This window comes from Pelophylax lessonae, assembly GCF_965119305.1.
Source record: "Pelophylax lessonae genome assembly, chromosome: 9".
Classification (NCBI taxonomy): domain Eukaryota; kingdom Metazoa; phylum Chordata; class Amphibia; order Anura; family Ranidae; genus Pelophylax; species Pelophylax lessonae.
The window spans coordinates 70005768-70027782 of NC_138776.1; the positions used below are offsets into that span (position 1 = coordinate 70005768).

Below are 22015 nucleotides of genomic sequence, written 5' to 3' on the forward strand. Positions count from 1 at the left end.
CAGCTTACCGGAAACCCTGGACCCCCTGTTACGGTGGGTCACATGAGCAGGTGGTAAATGAATCCGGGAAGGAGGTCCTCTATAGGGCGGAAACCAATCCTGAGATGGTCACTCCAAGGAGGGCACACTTCCAGTGTCCCAAATGAACGTTTAGGCACATCCGCTTGTCTTCACGCCTGTTCCTGGTTTATCACTTTATGCGCATTGATTTGTCCACAAATGTGAGTTGCCATTTATACATTTTTAATGAATAAAGCTGAGTAGTTTACTATGCCATTGGAGTCTTTCTCTTCATTTTGAGATATTTTCACCTACTGCACGGATTCATTTGGGACACTGGAAGCGTGCCCTCCTTGGAGTGACCATATCAGGATTGGTTTCCGCCCTATAGAGGACCTCCTTCCCGGATTTATTTACCACCTGCTCATGTGACCCACCGTAACAGGGGGTCCAGGGTTTCCGGTAAGCTGACATCTATAATCTGTTGCACGTGGTGATGATGTCTTCCATTTAATTGACTCCATCTTTGGTGGCTGGACTCTCACTTCTTTTTATTGAGGATCTTCATCTGTGTATTTGTTTGGACTCTTATGTTACAGTGTTTTGTCCTTATATACAGGATTGGCGCTGTACTTGTATTTATATCCTTATTGCCTTAGTTATTTTTGTACTGGCTGCCTTATTATTCAATTATTGTTCATTAATCCTGACTGTGACCTGAGCGCTGCTTTTTTTTCCCTATTGCAATTTTATTTAGGTACAGCGTCGCACAACCACGCAATTGTCCGTTAAAGTAACGCAGTGCCGAATTGCAAAAAAAGCTCTTGTCTTTAACCTTCCTAGCGGTATTCCCGAGTGTGACTCGGGGTAAGATTTTAGTGCCAAAAGCGGTAACCCCGAGTCACACTCGGGGTAGCGCTAAGAAGATCGCTGGATGCTGGAGGAGGTTTTACTTACCTTTTCTCCGGGATCCAGCGAAGACTGCGAGCGGTGTGCGGCGGCGGAGCTTCCTCCCGATCGTCTGCGAGCCCCGGCTTCCGTCTCCGGCGACGTGATGTCCGCCGGGGGGTGGAACCGGCGGCAAATTCAAATGTAAAATGCACCAAACACACTGATACCGTTCAAAATAAAATAAAATCACATTACATTGCCCCCCAGTGCCCTTTCCTGCAGTTTTACTGTACTTTTTATGTAAATATATGTATATATATATATATATATATATATATATATATATATATACATATATATATATATATATATACATATATATATATATATATATATATACACACATACATATATATATATATATATATATATATATATATACATACATATACATATATACATATATATGTATATATATATATATACACACGTATATATATATATATATATACGTAATTCTTGTGAATGAGCAGCCCAAACCAACTGTATACATTATATACATATATATATATATATATATATATATATATATATATATATATATATATATACGTATATATATATAATATATGTATACATAATATATGTATACATACATATATATATATGTATATAATATATATAATAAATGTATACAGTTGGTTTGGGCTGCTCATTCACAAGAATTACATGCAAAATAATGGTACCGCTTTCAGCACCTAAAATCCAAAAGAATCATACCGCCAGGGAGGTTAAGGGGGCAAATCCTTGCGGTAGGTTAAGCTTGTTCAATTAAGCTTCTCCAAAAAACCTGGAAGCTAATTGGTTTCTATGCAAAACTGCAGAAGATTTTGCACTCTTCAGTTTTAGTAAATCAACTCCATTGATTAAAAGTAAATTTTGTACCTACATACTTTTAGGTTTAACCTTTATTGTAGTGCTTCATAGTAACTGTGCCTTGCTGATCTCATCTTCCTGGGCATCTAAACTTGAATGAATAGTTAAAATAAAACTTTCTGCAATTTCTAATGATGTAAAACACTTATTATGCTCTTGGTAGTTCTTTGCCAGGGACTTAAGTCACACAAGACTTCTTCATGGCAAGGAAGATGATGTTCTTTTCTTAGTCAAAATAATAATGTGACTTGTGTCCAAGTGCTTTTGAAAAAATAAATTTGAATATTAATAGTAGGTGGTCTCCAACCCCCTGAGGATACCATCAGGTAGATCTCAGCACGAAGATGTTGTTCTCTAAATGCTGGTAGGCTAAATCACTATGTCGGAGTTCCTGACCCCTGCCCCTCCTTGATTTGGGTTCTTCTGCTAGGTTTTCAACTTAAGAGGTTGAGTGAAGCCTCAGTGTTTTGGTCACTGTGGGAGGACATTGTGTAGAGGCCTTGCTGTTAGTATCCCCAAGATTAAGAAGAAGCCATCAAGAATATCCCCAAATCTGAATGGACACTTTTAGGTGATTAGACCCTTTTATAGACCTTTTATATAAATGAAAAAAAAAAGTAAATACATGTATGAGGTTGAAATGAATTGAGCTGCATGATGAAGATCATTCTAAAACAACACAAGCCATATTGACCAGTTTAACTGCATTTTATGCCTTTTTTTTTCAAATGGTTTTAATATTTCAACATATCTTCTCATCCACCCAACTCACCATTGTATGTAAGTAAATGTAGAATAACTTTTTTTTTTTGGGAAACTCTACACTCCTATTTAGCATTCTTAAAAAAGTATAATGTGGGGATACAGTGCCTTGGAAAAGTATATACAGTATACCCCGTGAATTTGAAGGAAAATTATAAATGGTTTTCAAAATTCTTTGCAAACATCTGAAAAGTTTGGCATGCATTTGTTTTCAGTCCCCCTGAGTCATTACTTTGTAGAACCACTTTTCGCTGCAAGTCTTTTTGGGGACGTCTCTAGCAGCTTTGCACATCTAGAGAGTGAAACTTTTGCCCATTATTCATTGAAAAATAGCTCAAGCTCTGTCAGATTGGATGGAGAGCATCTGTGAACAGCAATTTTCAAGTCTTGCTACAGATTCTCAATTGAAATCTTGACTTCGACTGGGCCATTCTAATACATGAATATGCTTTGAGCTAAACCAGTCCATTGTAGCTCTGGCTGTATGTTTAGGGTCGTTGTCCTACTGGAAGGTAAACCTTTGCCCAAGTTTCAAGTCTTTTGCAGACAACAACAGGTTTTCTGCTAAGATTGCCCTGTATTTGGCTCCATCCATCTTCCATGGTGTGTTCAGGTTAATGTGCAGTGTTAGTTTTCTGCCACACATAGCGTTTTGCTTCTAGGCCAAAAAGTTCAGTTTTGGTCTCATCTGACCAGAGCACCTTCTTCCACATGTTTGCTGTGTCCCCCACATGGCTTCTTGCAAACTGCAAACGTGACTTCTTATGGCTTTCTTTCTAGAATGTCTTTCTTCTTGCCACTTTTCCATAAAAAACAGATTTGTGGAGTGCAGGACTAATAGTTGTCCTGTGCACAGGTTCTCCAACCTGAGCTGTGGATCTCTTATCCCATGGGCCTCTTGGCTGCCTCTCTGATTAATGCTCTCCTTGCCCGGCCTGTCAGTTTGAATGGACGGCCATGTCTTGGTGGGTTTTTAGTTGTGCCATACTCTTTCTATTTTTGGATGATGGAGCTTGGGATATTTTTTTTTATAACCTAACCCTGCTTTAAACTTCTCCACAACTTTATCCCTGACCTGTCTGGTGTGTTCTTTGGCCTTCAAGATGCTGTTTGTTCACTAACGTTCTCTAACAACCTCTGAGGGCTTCACAGAACAGCTGTATTTATACAGAGATTAGATTTAGTTAGGGGTATTAGAGTAAAGGGGGAGTAAATGGGGATGAATACAAATAGACGCCACACTTTTCAGATATTTATTTGTAAAAAAAAAATTAAACCATTTATCATTTTCTTTCCACTTCACAATTATGTGCCATTTTCTGCTGGTCTATCACATAAAATCCCAGTAAAATACATTTACATTTTTGGTTGAAACATGACAAAATGTGGAAAATTTCTAGGGTTGTGAATACTTTTTCAAGGCACTGTAACTGTAGCATTGTTTATTTTTTGTAACAATGTCATGTAATTAAGGAATAAAGATTAGTCATTAGTTAAGATTAAAAGCAAAACAGGAAATTTGTACCTGAACGTAGTCAAGCTTTAACATATTGTTTTGGTTATTAGAAAACCCTCACGATATCTATTATACCATTATTTTTTTTAAACTGTGAGGTTTGTAAAAGGATATTGTTGGGAATTAAAAATTTGAGTTTATCTTGTACTACATTTAGTATTCTTTATAATGTAAAATTCAATCAATTAAAGCTGATTTTTTTTCTTGTTCAAATATTTGCAGGCTCATAGTATTTGCAAGCATGAGATCTATAAAACAACATTCATAGTTCAGTGTTTTGCAACTTTTTTTTAGAGATGCTAATATTTTATGCTGTTGTCTATTGTGTTACTATTGTATTTTGGAGATCAACTACTTTTCTCTTTCCTTTTAATATAATGTGTTATGAGTTTAAAAAAATAATAATAATTTAATTTTTAGAATGAATGCACTGTGTGTTTAAATACAGTGTGTGTGTGTGTGTGTGTGTGTGTGTGTGTGTGTGTGTGTGTGTAGTATGTATATATGTGTGTGTATATGTGCATTTATATACTATATATATATAGTATATAGAGTTGTTGCTTGCATTTCTATATACTTTTTTATTTTTAACTTTGCTGTTTCCTTTGCCCACCAAATGCCTGTCTCTTAAAATACATTATGAAGATTTATCCTGCTATTGCCTCACCTATTTCTCTAGTAATATTGAACAGGTGGTCATAATTTGCAGGTTTTACAAGGGAATCATAGGTGCGGCGCTGGATTCTTTGTTATATTCCATAGGAGGTCCAGGCACCAGATGGTGTCATTTAGGGAGGGTGGGCAAAATCACTGGTTGCCTTAAGTGTGAAAAAAGGTATCAGTTGTAGAGTTGGGATTTTCTGTTAGCTGTTCAGTTTCTGACTTAATACCATTTGGAAAAAGTGCTAGTTTTTTTTTTTTTTTTTCGTGCTTTTTTGTCAGTTATTTTATTTCTTTGGTTTTATTGAGAAGATACTAAAAGTAAAATTATTGACCTTGTGAAAGATAATAAAATAGTATGGATTTTAAATCGACCTGATGCATAAAAAGAAAGACACACTTTTTTACAACTTCTCTTGTAACACATCAGTTACTTAGTTGATAGAGAGCTTTAAAGGGTTTTATTTATGTTTCAAGGTAAAACAGTTGTTTTCTGAAGAAAAATGGTTTGGCAGTAAAAAATCTGTAAGCCTAACTGAAAATATTTAAATGCATATTTTTTAAACCAAAAAAAGTCATTTTTAAGAAATGTGTTTTTTATATAAATATTATTTTAGTTGGCAAGCTTTTATTAGCAACTCTAATTAATTGGGACATACTCTGTCAAGTTAGACAGAACTATTGCCGCCTCCTTATTTTAAATAAACCAGATCATTCTTTGTTGCATTTATAGTAATCCTGGGTAACAGTTTTTATTGTCTGTGTTAAAAAAATATAAAAATATAGGGTAAAAAAGGAGTGAAATTATAGCTTTGGGGCTAACATGTTAAATCCATACTCAAGCTCATTTTTTAACTGCTGAACATGCCTTGTTAATATTAATAAAAAATACAATAAAAAAATGTAGTCAAAATGCACATTTTGTTGTCCATTGTATAGTAAATAGAACTTCAAATCTTTGTCTTTAGTTCCTTTTCAAGGCTGATCATTGCTCAGCTCTGAGTGTAATAGAGGCTCATATGATTTAGCCACGGTGCGAACAAGCCCTGTGACTTGATCTCAGAGTTTCTTTGTTTGACATCTGGTGTTAGCTGAATAACTCCCAGCTCATTAATTACAAATAATACAAAATTCGTTAGGCTTAATTACCTTTAAATATTATGTTTCTCCCCTGTTATTGCCTTTCATTGGCACAGTTGTTTTTGCTTAAGTTGGTGAGAGTGGACACCTATTTTGCCTACCCTCTGACCTCTGTTGGGTACCTCGTTAACGTCTTTTGTTGCATTAGCTGAGATATGATATATATTATTGACTTGTAAGCCTTAATGTCAGCTTTTTGTGGATTTAGTACAAATTCAGGAGCTTAAGTATGAACTAAAGCCTAAACAGGAAAGACAGCAGAATAACTCTGAAGGAGGAGGCAGATTTTTGAGTGACAAAACTGCAAGAACAAACAGTGCAAGTGTGCAGAAATAAATAAAGTAACCAGACAATGAGCGACCCCAACCTAAGCAATGCAATTGAAAGCAGGAGCAAGGACCAGCAAAAAAAAATGGCAGGGTAAGACAATTATTAGTGTTTGGATAAGGAAATGCCTTGATGATAAGAAGGGTAAAGTACTGTCATACTTAAAACACAATATGGCTTACCTAAAGCTGAACTTCAGGCAAATTGGTAATGCGCAATTAAACTGCGTAAACACCATGGGTATAGAAAAGAATGAACCCTCTTCAAAATAATCATATTTTTGTTGCTTTGTAGCCTGAAATGAAGACAGACACAGTTTTTGTTTTATCCAGCTGTATTTACTAGTACAACTTATAACATCCAAGTGAAAGATATAATTCCAACATGTCAGAAAAAAATAAAAAACAGAATCACTGAGTTAGAAAAAAGGATCACCCCCCTTATGTCAGTATTTTGTTGGACCACATTTTGCTTTAATTACAGCCTTTAGTCTGTTGGGATATGTCTCTACTAAATTTTCACATCTAGACTTTGCAATATTTTCCCACCCTTCTTTGCAGAACTGCTCAAGTTTAGGTAAATTTAATGGTGACCATTTGTGGACTGCAGTCTTCAAGTAATTTCATATATTTTCAATTGGGTTTAAGTCTGGGCTCGGACTAGGCCATGCAAGTCATTTTTGCTGTGTGCTTTGGGTCATTGTCTTGTTGGAAGGTAAAACTTCTTCCCATTGACAACATTTTCTGATCTGTCTCAATCGACTATACGGAAACGTCGAGCACTAAAACCCCTTATACAGCTTCTGCAAGCTCATGATCTACGATATCGGTGGGGTTTCACCAACAGGAGTGGTCTTTGGTTGGGTAACGTACTGTCTTGATTTTCAGAGCACATTTGATTTCTGGAACTGGTTACCCTTGGGACCATCATTACTGTTGCCTGCTCCTTAAATGCGAGCTCCCACTATCTTCTTTCTTTACTATGAGTGACTCTCATAATATGCTACAATTTAGAGACCCAGGTAGTCTTGACCGTTACTATGTGCCTTATCAGGGATCGAACCATGCCACCCCCCATAGGTGCTCTCACATTTTGAATGACAATTACTCAGTCATGCAACACTGTATCCATATGATATTTTTGACCTTTTTTCATACAACTAGAGCTTTCTTTTGGTAGTATTTATTCATCACTTTTTTTACGCTATAAATGAAAAAAAACTGAAAATTTTGTAAAAAATAAAATGCATTTTTCTTTGTTTTGGTTATAAATGTAGCACCCTCCTAGGTAGGTGCTAGGAAAAAGCATATAGGTGGCCTTGAAACATAGCCAATAGCACACCAGGGCTTATGGGTATCTCAGTGGGCGGAGTTTGCCACAATGCCCCCTGGGATGAGTTATAAGTCTGAGGGGAGCATGTGACAGGGCATCTTTGATGGGAAGCAGAGTCCCAGGAGGAGGGTGACTCCTGTCAGCGCTAGTGAGGGTGTCCTGGGCAGTCGACCTGGAGGACGAAGGTTGGCTGAGCTGCAGAGAGGGATCCAGTGTGCTGTGGACCGAGTGGAGCTGCTGGCCAGAAGTTTCCAGGAAAAACAGTATTGTGAGTACTTGAAACTGGCCAGGGGGTCTGCCTAGGAGAGTGGACCACTCTAGAAGGTCAGAGGGATCCGGAAGCCAGCTAACCAGTAGAGGAAGGCTTAGAAAAGGGGGTGCCAGAGTCTAAGCCCTGAAGATAAGTGAGTGAAAGGGGGTAGCAGTGGTACAAGTAGCTACCTCAGCAAGGAGTGCTTAAGGGAACTCAAAGAGGACTTCTTTATGCAAGAAAGCAGTCCAAAGTCAGTTTGGAATCAACAGGCGGCAAGCCAGCGTTAACCAGCGTCAACCAGCATTGACCGGCTTCTAGCCAGCGTCACGTCAGCGCCACTCTGCATTTTTCAGTTGTCCCTAGCAATTTGTGCATAGTTGAACCAAAGGAGTATCCCACTCATTCCCTTCTCCCATCCAAGTTCTCAATAAATACAAAAACCCAAAGATACTGGACTGGTCATTGTCTCGGTGCTCACACTTGGAGAACATTCTTAAATGTGCTGTTGTTGCTAGCGGAAACCCAGGCAGACCCATATCCAGCAAAACGGCTGGGAATCCTGCTACATAAATTTAGCAATTTGTCTTCATAAATTTTAGCCAAAAGTTATACTGCTACATATCTTTAATATATATATATATATATATATATATATATATATATATATATTATTTGGTCTTTGTGAAGATTTTAGTGTCTACAAACTATGGTGCCAATTATTGAAAATTTATCACACTTAATGTAATGCCGGCCTGAGACACTAACAAGCCAGGAAAGTACAAATACCCCCCAAATGACCCCTTTTTGGAAAGTAGACATTCCAATGTATTTAGTGAGAGGCATGGTGAGTTTTTATGAAGTTGTTACTTTTTCCCACAATTCTTCTCAAAATGAAGATTTTTATTTTTTTTTTACAAAATTGTCATATTATCAAGGTTTTTATCACACACTGTATAGGCATACTTGCAACTAAACCCCAAAATACATTCTGCTACTCCTCCTGAGTATGGCAATACCATATGTGTGAGACTTTTTCACAGCTTGGCCACATACAGAGGCCCAACATCCAAGTAGCACCTCCAGGCAGTCTTGGAGCAGAAATTACTCATAATTTCCTGACAACCTATCACACTTTTGAAGAGTCTGGAGCACCAGGACAATGGAAACACCCACAAAATGACCCCATTTTGAAAAGCAAACACCCCAACACTGGGAGGCGTTATGAGTCTTTTGAACATGTCATTTTTTTCCACACGTATTTGGAATATGTGAAAAGAAAATAAAAAACGCAAAGTTGTCCAATTATAGGCTATTTCGAACACATTGCATGTACAAAATTGCACCCCAAAATACATTCTGCCACTCCTCCTGAGTATGGTTATACCACATATGTGAGACTTTTACACAGCCTAGCCACATACAGAGGCCCACCGTCAGGTGCTCTAGGGACATAAAATTACAAATCTAATTTCCTGACTACCCATTACACTTTTGTGAGGCACTGTAGGGCACTGATAAGCACTGATGTGGCACGGATGAGCACTGATGTGGCATGGGTGTTGCACAGAGGAGCACTGATGTGGCATGGGTGTGGCACAGATGAGCACTGATGTGGCACGGATGAGCACTGATTTTGCACGGATGAGCACTGATGAGGTACGGATGAGCACTGATGTGACACAGATGAGCACTGATGTGGCATGGATGAGCAATGATGTGGCATGGATGAGCAATGATGTGGCACAGATGAGCACTGATGTGGCACGGATGAGCACTGATGTGGCATGGATGAGCACTGATGTGGCACAGATGAGCACTGATGTGGCATGGATGAGCATTGATTTGGCATGGATGAGAACTGATGTGGCATGGATGTGGCACGGGTGAGCACTGATTTGGCATGGATAAGCACTGATGTGGCATGGATGTGGCATGGATGAGCACTGATGTGGCACAGATGAGCCCTGATGTGGCATGGATGTGCACTGATGAGGCACAGATGAGCAGTGGTAGGGCATAGATGAGCATGGATGAGACATGGGTGAGCATGGATGAAACATGGGTGGGCACAGATGAGACATGGGTGGGCACGGATGAGGCACAGATGGCCATGAATGAGGCACAGATTGGCATGAATGAGGCATGATAGCGACACGAATGATGCACAGATGGGCATGATTGAGGCACAGATTGGTATGAATGGGGCATGATTGAGGCACGGATAAGGCACAGGTGGGTGTGATTGGGGCACAAGTGAGGCACAGATGGGCATGATTGAGACACAGATTGTCATGGTTGAGGCATTGATGAGGCACAGATGGGCATGATTTAGGCACAGATTGGCATTAATGAGGCAAGGATGATGCACAGATAGGGTACGGGTGAGCAGTGCTGCGGTCTCCCTCCTTTCATCGCAAGCTGTACGGATCGTTGTGTAGAGCATGCGAGGAGAGAACTGAACTGGACATGCCACTCTCAAGATTGGGCCTGTACCACAATCCATGATGCGCCGGATCCGGTAAACCTGACGAACACGGACACTTCCGTGTGTGAGCCCCAGGGGGGTGCAAGGGTAGCGCAATTTTGGGAGGACGTCATTGTAAGCCCTCCCAGAATAAGCCGACCGCGCTGTAGCCGTCATTTTGCTAAGACCCGGTTGGCAAGTGGTTTATGTATAGTGGGGGAAAAAAGTATTTGATCCCCTGCTGATTTTGTAAATTTGCCACCTCACAAAGAAATGATCAGTCTATAATTTTAATGGTAGGTTTATTATAACAGTCAGAGACAGAATAACAACAAAAATATCCAGAAAAACACATTTCAAAAAAGTTATACATTGATTTGCATTTTATAAAGTGAAATAAGTATTTGACCCCTTCACAAAACATGACTTGGTACTTGGTGGCAAAACCCTTGTTGGCATTTACAGAGGTCAGAGGTTTCTTCTAGTTGGCCACCAGGTTTGCACACATCAGGTTTAGTCCCACTCCTCTTTGCAGATCCTCATTAAGGTTTCATGGCTGATGTTTAGTAACTCGAACCTTCAGCTTCCTCCACATATTTTCTATGGGATTAAGGTCTGGAGACTCACTAGGCCACTCCAGGACCTTAATGTGCTTCTTCTTGAGCCACTCCTTTGTTGTCTTGGCCGTGTGTTTTGAGTCATTGTCATGCTGGAATACCCATCCACGAACCATTTTCAATGCCCTGACTGAGGGAAGGAGGTTCTCACCCATGATTTGACAGTACATGGCCCCGTCCATCTTCCCTTTTAATGCAGTGAAGTTTTCCTGTCCCCTTAGCAAAAAAACACCCCCCAAAGCATGATGTTTCCACCTCCACGTTTGGCGGTGGGGATGGTGTTCTTGGGGTCATAGGCAGCATTCCTCTTCCTCCAAATACGGCGAGTTGAGTTGATGCCAAAGAGCTTGATTTTTGTCTCCTCTGGCCACAACACTTTCACCCAGTTCTCCTCTGAATCATTCAGATGTTCATTAGCAAACTTCAGATGGGCCTGTACATCTGCTTTCTTGAACAGGTGTACCTTGCGGGTGCTGCAGGATTTCAGTTCTTCACAGCGTAGTGTGTTACCAATTGTTTTCTTGGTGACTATGGTCCCAGCTGCCTTAAGATCATTGACAAGATTCTCCCGTGTAGTTCTGATTAAAATGCTAATCAATTTATAACTTTTTTGAAACGCATTTCTCTGGATATTGTTGTTGTTATTTTGTCTCTCACTGTTAAAATAAACCTACCATTAAAATTATAGACTGATCACTTCTTTGTCAGGTGGCAAACGTACAAAATCAGCAGGGGATCAAATACTTTTTCCCCTCACTGTATGTCACTTCTCCTCACACCAGTCTTCATAATTTATTATCTCTTCTGCACCATTTCGCCTCCTTATTGGGACTTCAAGTTAATCAGACTAAATCACGTGCACTAAATGTTTCATTGCCGGACTCGGTTAGTGCTCTTTGACAACAAATTTCTCATTTCATTGGTCACCCTTTAGTCCATATTTGGGGATCAACTTAACATCGACCTACCATTCATTATATATTCCTTACTGGAATCGTGGGACAAATCTTTGATCTCTTGGATGGGCCGCATCCATACGATCAAGATGACCCTTCTCCCGAAACTCCTGTACCCTTTTCGAGTTCTACTGGTTTCAATCCTCCCACATATATTGAATTCTTTGCAACATGGAATTCTTAAATTTGTCTGGGGATCGACTAGGTCAAGATTGAATCAGGCAGTGATATACAAACATAATTGAGTAGGTAGTTTGGGAGTTCCAAACCTGATGCACTATTATAAAGCAGTGCAAATTGCACCCTTGAAACAGCTGTATGCTGGAGAGTTGGCTCCTCTTTTGACATACCTTGATCTAGTGAATGTGGACCCTGTCACGTTATCATCACTTTTATGGCTGCCTGCTCAGTTTTGTCCTAAGCCTCTAAATCCTATTTTATCTCATTCACTCTCAAAATGGGATTTGTTTCAATTTTCTACAGGGCTTCTTTCACCTCACCTACCTCTACTGGAGGTCTTCAACTGCCCCTGGTTTCCCCCAGGGTTTGATGACCACCCATAGCTTTCATTAGTGGTGTTCCAAAGCCCTGACAACTGTCCGTTGTTTTCTCATGACCAGAGGAGTATACACTTTCCAGCAGCTTCAGGAAAGGTATAATATTCCTGACCGAGAGAAATACCTCTATATTCAAATTCACTACTTAGACACCCTGGTTAGAAATTATGATAGCTATCAACCTTCGACTGCATTCGAAAACCAGTACTCATCTGGTTACTCAGGGCCTAGCTTTGTTACTTTATGAGAGGCAGATTTCGGTGCCTTTCAATCCCCTGAAGACTAGTCCAAAATGTGGGAGGCCCTTTTTCATTCTTCACACATTTTCATGGCTACTAAACAAACCATTGCAAAGGCGTGGAAAAAAAATCTCTTTTGAGGAGGTGAAGCAATGGGTGCAATGTAAGTTGACGAATGAGAAGCTTACAGCAATACTTGCGGACACTAATGACAAATTACTGTGATGAGCCCGCTTTCCAGCTTTCTGGATCTCCTAGGAAATTCTGTCAAGCCTACTGGTGATAGCCTTGGATTCCCTGGGCTGGGGTTTACCTTTTTTATGACTCCTCTTTCTTTGGTTTCCTTCTCTTACTCTTCCCCTTGTTCTTTTCTTTTTTCTGATTTTTTTTTTTTTTTTTTTTATTCCTTTCTCTTGCTCTCCTTATTTTTGTTTTTTTACAGCCAGATGCCAGTACGCTAGGTCTGTTAACTGCCTTCTGACCACACTTTTGGGTTCCATTTTTTTTATTGTGAGACACCGTGAGACTCTCGGACTTTATCTTTACAAACGAACATAGGTAAATTTCAGATACTGCATGGCATCTTTACATGAGGATTTCTGAAATACTGTTTACTTAGCGTATTCTCTAGACTTTAACCATTGACAGCTGCATGATTCGATATTACCCTAATAGACTGGTATAGTGGTATATATGTTGTCATTCTCAAACCACTCTCAGCCACTGGTCTTGGCAACTGTTCACTGTTTTGTGAGTTTGCCTTTATTTAATAAAAATATTGTGAAAGAAATAGTTTTGAGTTATCATTACTATGTACCGTGATGTCCCATGAATTGCTGCTGAACCCCATAGGGGTTTCCTGCCTCTGTGTTGCGCTATTTGATTTATGGTGTTCGCATTGTGCTCAGTGTTACTGTTTGGGGAATGTGTGGTACATAATGAAGGGGTTAATCAAGTTATGTGATGCAGCTGATTATTGTAAGCCCTGTCTACCTTTACCTCAGAGCTTTGGCTGCTCTCAGGGGTCTAACTGGGTGCATATAACTTCTATACCACATCATCAAATACATTTACAGAAGACAATTTAGTTAGTGAATCACATTGGTTGTACCATATGCTGCAGTTGACTCATCACTTGTGTTGTGAAAATAATTGGGTTAACACTCAGTATTCATTAGCTTAGAATCAGAGCATCATAAATGCATGCCACAGTACTGCATTCTTCACCCATTGTAGATTCAAATAGTGGTGTACTTTTGCTTTTCACCACAAGGCAGTATATGGGGTTTTTCTGTTGTGAAACCAAAAATTGCTTGCAGTTGACCGTGAATTCCTATGATCATTCTCACAAAAATTGCAGCCAGTGACTTGGTGGAAAGTGTTAGACATTGCCACATCATGATGTTCTCATCAGCAGTTGAAGGTACACAATTGCAGCATTGCACAATTTCATGCAGAGCCCACTTCTGACAAAGTAGTTAGATAGTTTTAGCAATGTGTGATCATCAATAAGAAAAAAAATTTGGTTGTATGGGTGGTGCAACTGAAAATCTCTTGAGGATTAGTGTTGAGCTTTGGAAGTGTCAGATTTTATTAGTTGCTCTTGGACTTCAACAATTTTTTGCAAATCTGCCAATTGGGAAATTACAGATGTAAGTTATGAGGTCTTAGTTTCTGACCCAGAAAGGACACCTTTTGCCATAACTCAATTCACCATAAATGAGCAATGAATAAACAAACTTTTTAAAATGCGTTATGTAATTTTAAATTACTGTGCATTGTTATTAGATTATCGTATTCCAAGCATATTAAGACTTAAAAAAGAACAATAGTAAGCACGGTTTGTGTCTAAAGTAAAAGCAGTAGTTCAGGCATACTTGCAATTCACACTCACTGTAATTCACTTTGCTGCTCATTGAACATGGGTGACGAGCAAGATAGAGGTAAAGTGCATTATTGCATGTTTAATATATCCCATTGTGAGGTTCACTTGTATTTTCATGCACTTCATTTACATGGGCCCCTCAATGAGTAGAACTTGCTAAGATTTAAAAGATTAGAATCTGGAGCAGCTGTGCGTGGTAAACCCAAAGAAGGACAACTAAGCTAGTTAGGGGATTGGAGGACCTAAATTATGAGGAGCGTTTACAAGCGCTTGATTTATTCTTTCTGGAGATGCCTGTGAGGGGACATGATAGCGATTTATAAATTCTTCAACAGTGATCTCAGCATAGAAAAAAAACTATTCAGTCACAAGGAATGTATGGACATGAGGCCATACAATGCGACTAGAGGAGAAGCGATTTAACCTCAGGCTACTCAAGGGTTTTTTTTTTTTTTTTCAAATATTTTATTTAAATAAACAAAGGTAGTAACAGCAGAAGATAAGTGAAACATCCATTGCACAAAGTCATCCACATAAGTCAAAACAAACAGAATAGAAACAAAACCATCAGTGCCGGTTCACACTTATGCGATGCGGGAAGGCTGCAAATTCGCAGCCTGTTCCCGCATCGCACATGCACCCTAGGCAGTTCACACTGCCATATGCGATACGCTGGGGGTGTCAATGTAATCTTAACGACACCCCCAGTTTGATCGCATATCGCAGTGCGATTGTGCAGTTCGCACAGGATCGGATCGCACAAGTGTGAACCGCTGTGCGATCCGATCCTGATGCGGCTGCAAAAATGCCTCCTGTGCGTGTTTGCTGCGGGTGCGATGCGAATTTAGCCATACAAACTGTATGGCTAAACTCGCACCGCACAGCCGATCGCATGTAATGTCGGAGCAGTGCGCTCCGACATTACATGCGAACCCCGCACATGCAGAAGTGTGAACCGGGGCTCATAGACGTATAATGCCAACATCATCTGTCAATTAGAAGCATAAGTATCAGGAATGTCACCTACATAAGTGTGGGACTACCGTGAGTCCCTGATCAGGGAAAAAAGCAAGCCATAGCTCGTAACCAAGTTATCAGGGAGCCTGTAATAACACATCAAAGAAAAGTGGCAGATTATGGCAAAGAAGGCCTCGTCGTGGAGCAAGGGGTTATTTACAGTGAGGTCAATAAGATTGTGGAACTCTCTTCCACAAATGGTGGTAATTGCGGGCAGTATGGCTACTTTTAAAAGACTCTTGGACATACATCTCCAAGATCAAAACATTCAGAGGTATGGGAAATTACACACACCTACACAGGTTGAACTGGATGTACTGTTGTCTTTATTCAACCTCGACTACTATGTAACTACGTAACTAATCATCTTCTAGCTTTTTCTTTTTTAACTGAAAGCCTAATTCCAGGTTTTGTTACTTTAAATAGTTTTCAATAAAATAGTGACCATCTGCACACAGACACCGATTTCCTGTTACATAAATGTGAATGAGATGGGTAAAAGATGACTTTGGCTCCTGTTTTCCACCTGTAGAGAAAGCCTTAGACGTGTTTCACCCTTTTTGGTGCCTTAATCATAGAAAAGGTTGAAACGTGTCTGAGGAGTTCTCTATAGGTGAACATGAGCTGAAGCCAACTTTTACCCATCTCATTCACATTTATGCAACTGGAAATCGGTGTCTGTGCTCAGACAGTCACCATTTTGTTGAAGTCTGATCCGACTGACACAAGTTCAGGGGCATTAGACTGGTACTATTTTTATTATTTTGGAATTTAAATATTTTTGGCCAAGCTGGCTCAAATGAACTATTTCCTTTATTAATAGCTGCACCTGCAGTATGTGCTTTACTAATGTTGTCACTTGCCTGGCTGTGTAGTGTGGCTGTCTGATGTGTTGAATCACAAAATTGGCTGAATAGAATAATACGTCAGAACTGAAATTGTAAACAATTATGTATTGTAACATGAATGTTACTTTATATTTTATAGTTTTACTATTCCTTTATAATCATTAGCACATGAACTACTTTGAATTTTCAAATTTCTTTTGCAGGCTTTGGCTAGTCTGTGCACTTGATATGTATGTTTGGGTTATGGGACAGCTGAACATGGTTTCCTCAACCCTAACAAGGGCCTAATGCTTCACATTTTCTCCTCGTACTGTCCAGTCTGCTCAGTTTAGACAAACAATATAACTGTTTATGGTTGACATTGCTCTCACATGTATTTCTCTATTTTTGTTTTTTCTCCCAGGTGCCACTTATTATACCCTGCCACCGAGTGATTTGCAGCGACGGCAAAATTGGCAACTACAGCGGCGGCAGTAAGAATCACGTGAAGCTCTGGCTATTGTCGCACGAGAAAAATGTGAAGGAAACATGAAAACATTTTTAGTGTTCTTCACATCGAGTTGTACCGCAGCCAGAACACATAACAGCGCTATAGGTTTGCACGTTAGAGTAAAATTCTGCAAAAATGGTAAATATTTGATTGACATATCATTATAATACAGCATCAGAAGTGGCACCGCTATATTAGAAAGGCTTGCGTACCTCCTAAGGGATGCCGCTAGTGTGCTGGGTCTTGTTTTTACATTTTACAGGAAAATGAATACAGCAGACTGCTCCTGTTGGGCTTGTAGTTTGCTCCCATCCTGGGTTCTGTTTTGTTCCACTTTTAATGCCCATTAATGTAAGGAAGAGAGAGGGAGGGGGCGTGGCAAATTCAAGCTCCAACTACCCCTCCACAAAAGCATCTGGCTAATAGAAGAGGGACAGTGTAGCTTTGCATGCTGCTAAAGTCAAAATAAAACCCAGCAGACGCACACACCTCCCTGTCACTGCTGGCTTTGTACTGAGATCCTGTACCTCTGCCAAGCTTGATGCCCAGCATTCCCACCTAATCTTTGATGTCTCCGCTTCCAGAACAATGTTTCACATATGTCATTGTCACAAATACACAGGAAAAAAAATATATTGCAAAATTTTTAAAGGAAACTCCATTGTGATGTCTGTTAAGATATTTTTCACTGCCTTTTATATCTTAAATAGTTGTTGAAAAGATACAAATAACAGTTTTCTTTTTTTTGTAGGCTGGCTTCCTTTGTAGTTTTCTGTGTTTTCATGCCAGTAAAAATAAAATTACATACGACAAGGGTATTAGGTTACTAAAAATGGTGATTGTTCGCTGTGCTTTGCTTTTTCAAAGAATAAATTTGGCTGCTGTGTTTCATATTTATTGTGGCTTGTGTTTTATGCCTTGTCCCTGTTTATTAAGCACACATATATACAGTAGCTATAACAGTATACTTTGATAGAAGTACTCAAATGCTGAATGTCCTACTCGGAAAGCAGGCTTCAAGAGTTTAAAATGCACTTAAAAAAAACAAGAAAAAAAAAAACATATACAGTATATATATATATATATATATATATATATATATATATATATATCCACCCACCCGCGTAATTTTTTTCCTTTTTTCCTTTTAAAATTCCCCTTATACATACCTATAAGACTATAAGACAGTAGTCTTTTGTCACAGGTCATTTCTCCTCTTGTCTGGAGTCAGCAGTGGGCGGTCCTCGCACCATTAAACATCACTTGTATAAAGACATATGATTGACATTCTGTTATGCAGTACTGTGAACCCAGGCTGATGGGATGATACACCCAAAGGGTGCTTCCATGTCATCTTAAAGCGGTTTTTATTTATTTTTTGTAAACCCCGAAAGGTAAAGACATAATGAGCTAGAATGCATCACATACTAAACTAGCAGATTATGAAATACTTTCCTTAGAATGAACCCCCCCCCCCCCAGCGGTGCGCTTTCACCACTGAGAGGGCTTCCATCTTCACCCTGTCTTCCTTCCGGGTTCAAATGCCCCACCCGTCTGATTGCCCACGCTGCGATGATGTCACTCCCATGCATACCAGTGCTGTCCCTTCAGAGTGCATGCACCATGACATCACCGGCCGCATGCATAATGAACATCTTCTAAACAGTGCAGGTTTCCTTATTATAGACTTACCTGTAGGTACTAGTGCAAAAAAGAGTTTACTTACAATAAAAGCTAACAGGAAGTGGGCTATAAGATGCCATCATTCAACCTGAACAAAAAGCGCCATCTAGTGGTGGAGTGGAATTTCCTCAGGGAAAATTGCTGGCTATAAAGTGGGTGTTGCACAGAAAGCTGTTTTTTTTTTTTTTTTCATTTTATCAAGCGCAGGGCATATTAAAAAAAAAAAAAAAAAAACGTTCTGCTATAAGAGTGTATTGTGAACAGCATAGTATGTCTACCATAACATAACCTATTGTGACTGTTAACCAGCGTTATGCATTTGCAGCCACAACTTGACACATGGATAGCCATAAATTATTCTAAAGGGTATACATAACCCAATTAAGAGCACTAAGTCTCATTTCTGTCTGCTGCTTTGTTTTCCTGACACCAAGAGAAAAAAGGTGACAGTGGGGGGATCTCCAGGCGATTGACAGCCTCAACTCTGTTCCTGTGTGCTGTGTTTTCAAATCGCTCTGACAAGCTTTATAAATTCTGGTCTTTGAATTGATGTGGAGAAGAAAAGACTGCAAATAAACAAGTACAACTTATGTAGGGGGATTTGTTTCATCTTTGTGTATCACCTGAGGCAGTCACTTCACTGAGTATAATGTATGTAAGGGTTTACAGACACTTTCACTTGGCACTCCTACATTTCTGATGTAGGACAGAGGAAGCAGTAAGGCATGCACTGGATGTTACTTGACCTAGAACAAGATGTTGCCTGTCCCTTTAGCAAATAGGACAAGCAAGGTGATTGAATATATGGACATAGGGAAAATGATCAGCCATGGCACTACAAACTGCAGCTGCGACATGTGAGCACATCATTATGAGGTAAGGCAAACAAGCAACACAGGGAATATAACTATACTATTTCCTAGTTAAACCCAAAAGTGAAACTTCTGCTCATTTGCTTCCTCCCCTCCTCCGGTGCCACATTTGGCACCTTTCAGGGGGGAGGGGGGAACGGGTACCTGTGTTTGACAGGTACCCTTCCCCACTTACGGAAGATGGCGCGGCGGCGGAAGTTTTGCCCCCTCATCCTTCCCCCGCCGCCGAGCCAATCCAAATGCGCATGCACATTAAGGACCCGCCCGTGAAGCCGCAAGGCTTCACTGCCGGGCTCCTTCACAGGCAATGGCGACTGCAGCACCCGGCAGTCGAAGGAAACGTTGGCTGCGGTGCTGACATTGCTGGACTCCAGGACAGGTGGGTGTCCTAATATTAAAAGTCAGCAGCTACAGTATGTGTAGCTGTTAACTTTTCATTTTTGGAGGGGGGGGGGGCTGAGGTTGGAACACCGCTTTAAAGCAGTAAAAATATTTGAAATGGTACAGGGCTTTAAAGATTAATACTCACAAAGTACAGTGGAAACTTCATGCAGTATCCTGTAGGTGTTAGCATGGTTTATATTGTGCGAGGTCCAATACACTATGGTATGAACAGGTCCCCTTAGTGACATTTTAAACTAGGATCCCTAATCTCAGAAATGTGCCTTTGCTGACAACCTCAGTTAGAAGATGCGTGTTGCCTGACACTCACACCATAGACATTGATATTTAAGTTGCTGACAAACTCGCTTTAACGTTTCCTTTTTCTTTATGTTCCAGGTTTGGGAAAAAAATTGAGGTTAGAAACAGCCAGGCAAGTAGTATTTTCAAAAAAAGGGCAGACACATCCTGTATGTGTGTCTGTACTCCTTGCCCTGCAAAATGGGGCAAGCTGCATGAATTGAATTCACATCTGGTGAGAATAAGTCATAGAGCTGAAAAGCTTGAATAGACCCTAACTGAGGTATGGATTTGGGTATACTGATCCTTTATTCACCTCTTGTAGTTTATTATGTTTTATTGTAGTATAGAAAATCCGCGCTTAAGATATTTTTAGATTCCCTATTAGTGATGGCTGCAGCCCACCTTTAAAACTATATTCCGAAGATATATAGTAAGAAATAGAAAATAAGGGGAGGTGTATGGCGCTGCCAATATACACTTAATATTCTGTACACATCTCAAAGAGGTGTCAAAGTGCAAAACAAATAATAAAACTATCTCAAATACAGTGAATGTCTCCTTGATTTTGTTGAAATAAAATGATAAAATTTATTTAATCACCCAGAATATACACAGCACAGTATTATTGCACATAGCACTTTATAAGCGTTTTTATCCAGTCACGTGTCACTTATTTATCATTTTATTTCAACAAAATCAAGGAGACATTCACTGTATTTGAGATAGTTTTATTATTTGTTTTGCACTTTGACACCTCTTTGAGATGTGTACAGAATATTAAGTGTATATTGGCAGCGCCATACACCTCCCCTTATTATGTTTTATAATTTATTAGGTTTTCATAGTTATATTTGTATTTAATGCAATATTTGGATAAAACGTCTCTCTGTAACGCAGGACTTGCTGAACTCCAAACTGTAAATGTTTCACCCATCTCTCTTCAATAGAGGGCAGCCTAGATCATAAGAATTCACATCCTTTTCTTTCTTATTTTACGTATTTAGCAAATCCTTATTCACCACACTTTGTAATATGTTTTAAGAATGCCTATAATAAGGATCAGCAAAAAAAAAAAACACCTCTGTGCCTCGTGTGTGCAGCCTGAGACAGCCTGCTGCCTGCTAGGATTACAGTACTGGCTTCGGCATCACATGTTCATGTTTTGAAAGGTGCTCTGGCAAGATACGACGATGAAGAATTGCCTTTCTCTGTCAGTTATTGCAGGGCCTGTTAATGATGCCCAGAGTGTGGGCCGCTGTGACCGCTAATGAAGGGTGCTAGGACATGAGAACCTCAGGGGGGTCTATTTAAAAGCAGAGGTAAACCACTCCGCTTCTTAGGTGCAATGTTAGCATTCTTTGCAGGCCTAATAATGCTGATTTTCCTGTGATGTCTTGATCCTTCCCAGTATTGTGTTTGGCAAGACAACTTAATGATGGAGTACTGCGTGTTATGAAAATAAGCAGGAAGTCACGAGCGTTCATGTGCTTGGCCATAAAAAAATCAAAACCCAATATAATTTAGGTTTGCAATAAATTTAAATGGCACCTCCAGTCAAAAGAGGAAAACCTCTTTTCAAGCTTATTTAATGGGCACTCAGTTTTTTTTTCTCTTTTTTGGGACCTCAGCTAGACGCTGTAACCTGTAGAAAGTGATATGTTTTTTTTTTTTTGTGCAGCCACAATTATTTTTGTTTTAGTTACAGCCCTGCCTCTTGAAACATTCCTGCAGTTAGCTGTATTGAAGAGCTGCATTGGCTTGGTACCTTCAGAATACATATAAATTGGGAGTATTTGTGGCGGTCGAGGCTATTTAGGGATAGATTTAAAAGCTGTGAAGTGATTGCAGTGAAGGATTATGAGAGATGGGGCAAAGATTTGTAGCTG

The 22015-nt window shown here is 39.7% G+C and overlaps 1 protein-coding gene across 1 annotated transcript in view; it reads left to right on the plus strand.

The window, feature by feature from the left end:
- The window catches only part of MGMT (O-6-methylguanine-DNA methyltransferase), a gene marked incomplete at its 5' end in the record, with an annotated part of 236189 nt that extends 218421 nt beyond the window's left edge, over positions 1 to 17768 (plus strand). Inside the window, one exon of the mRNA XM_082267700.1 lies at positions 16804 to 17768. Within this exon, the coding sequence (XP_082123826.1) occupies positions 16804 to 16932 (129 nt within the window). The 3' untranslated portion in view covers positions 16933 to 17768. The remainder of the gene's footprint in view (positions 1 to 16803) is intronic.
- Between the last annotated feature and the right edge of the window lie 4247 nt (positions 17769 to 22015).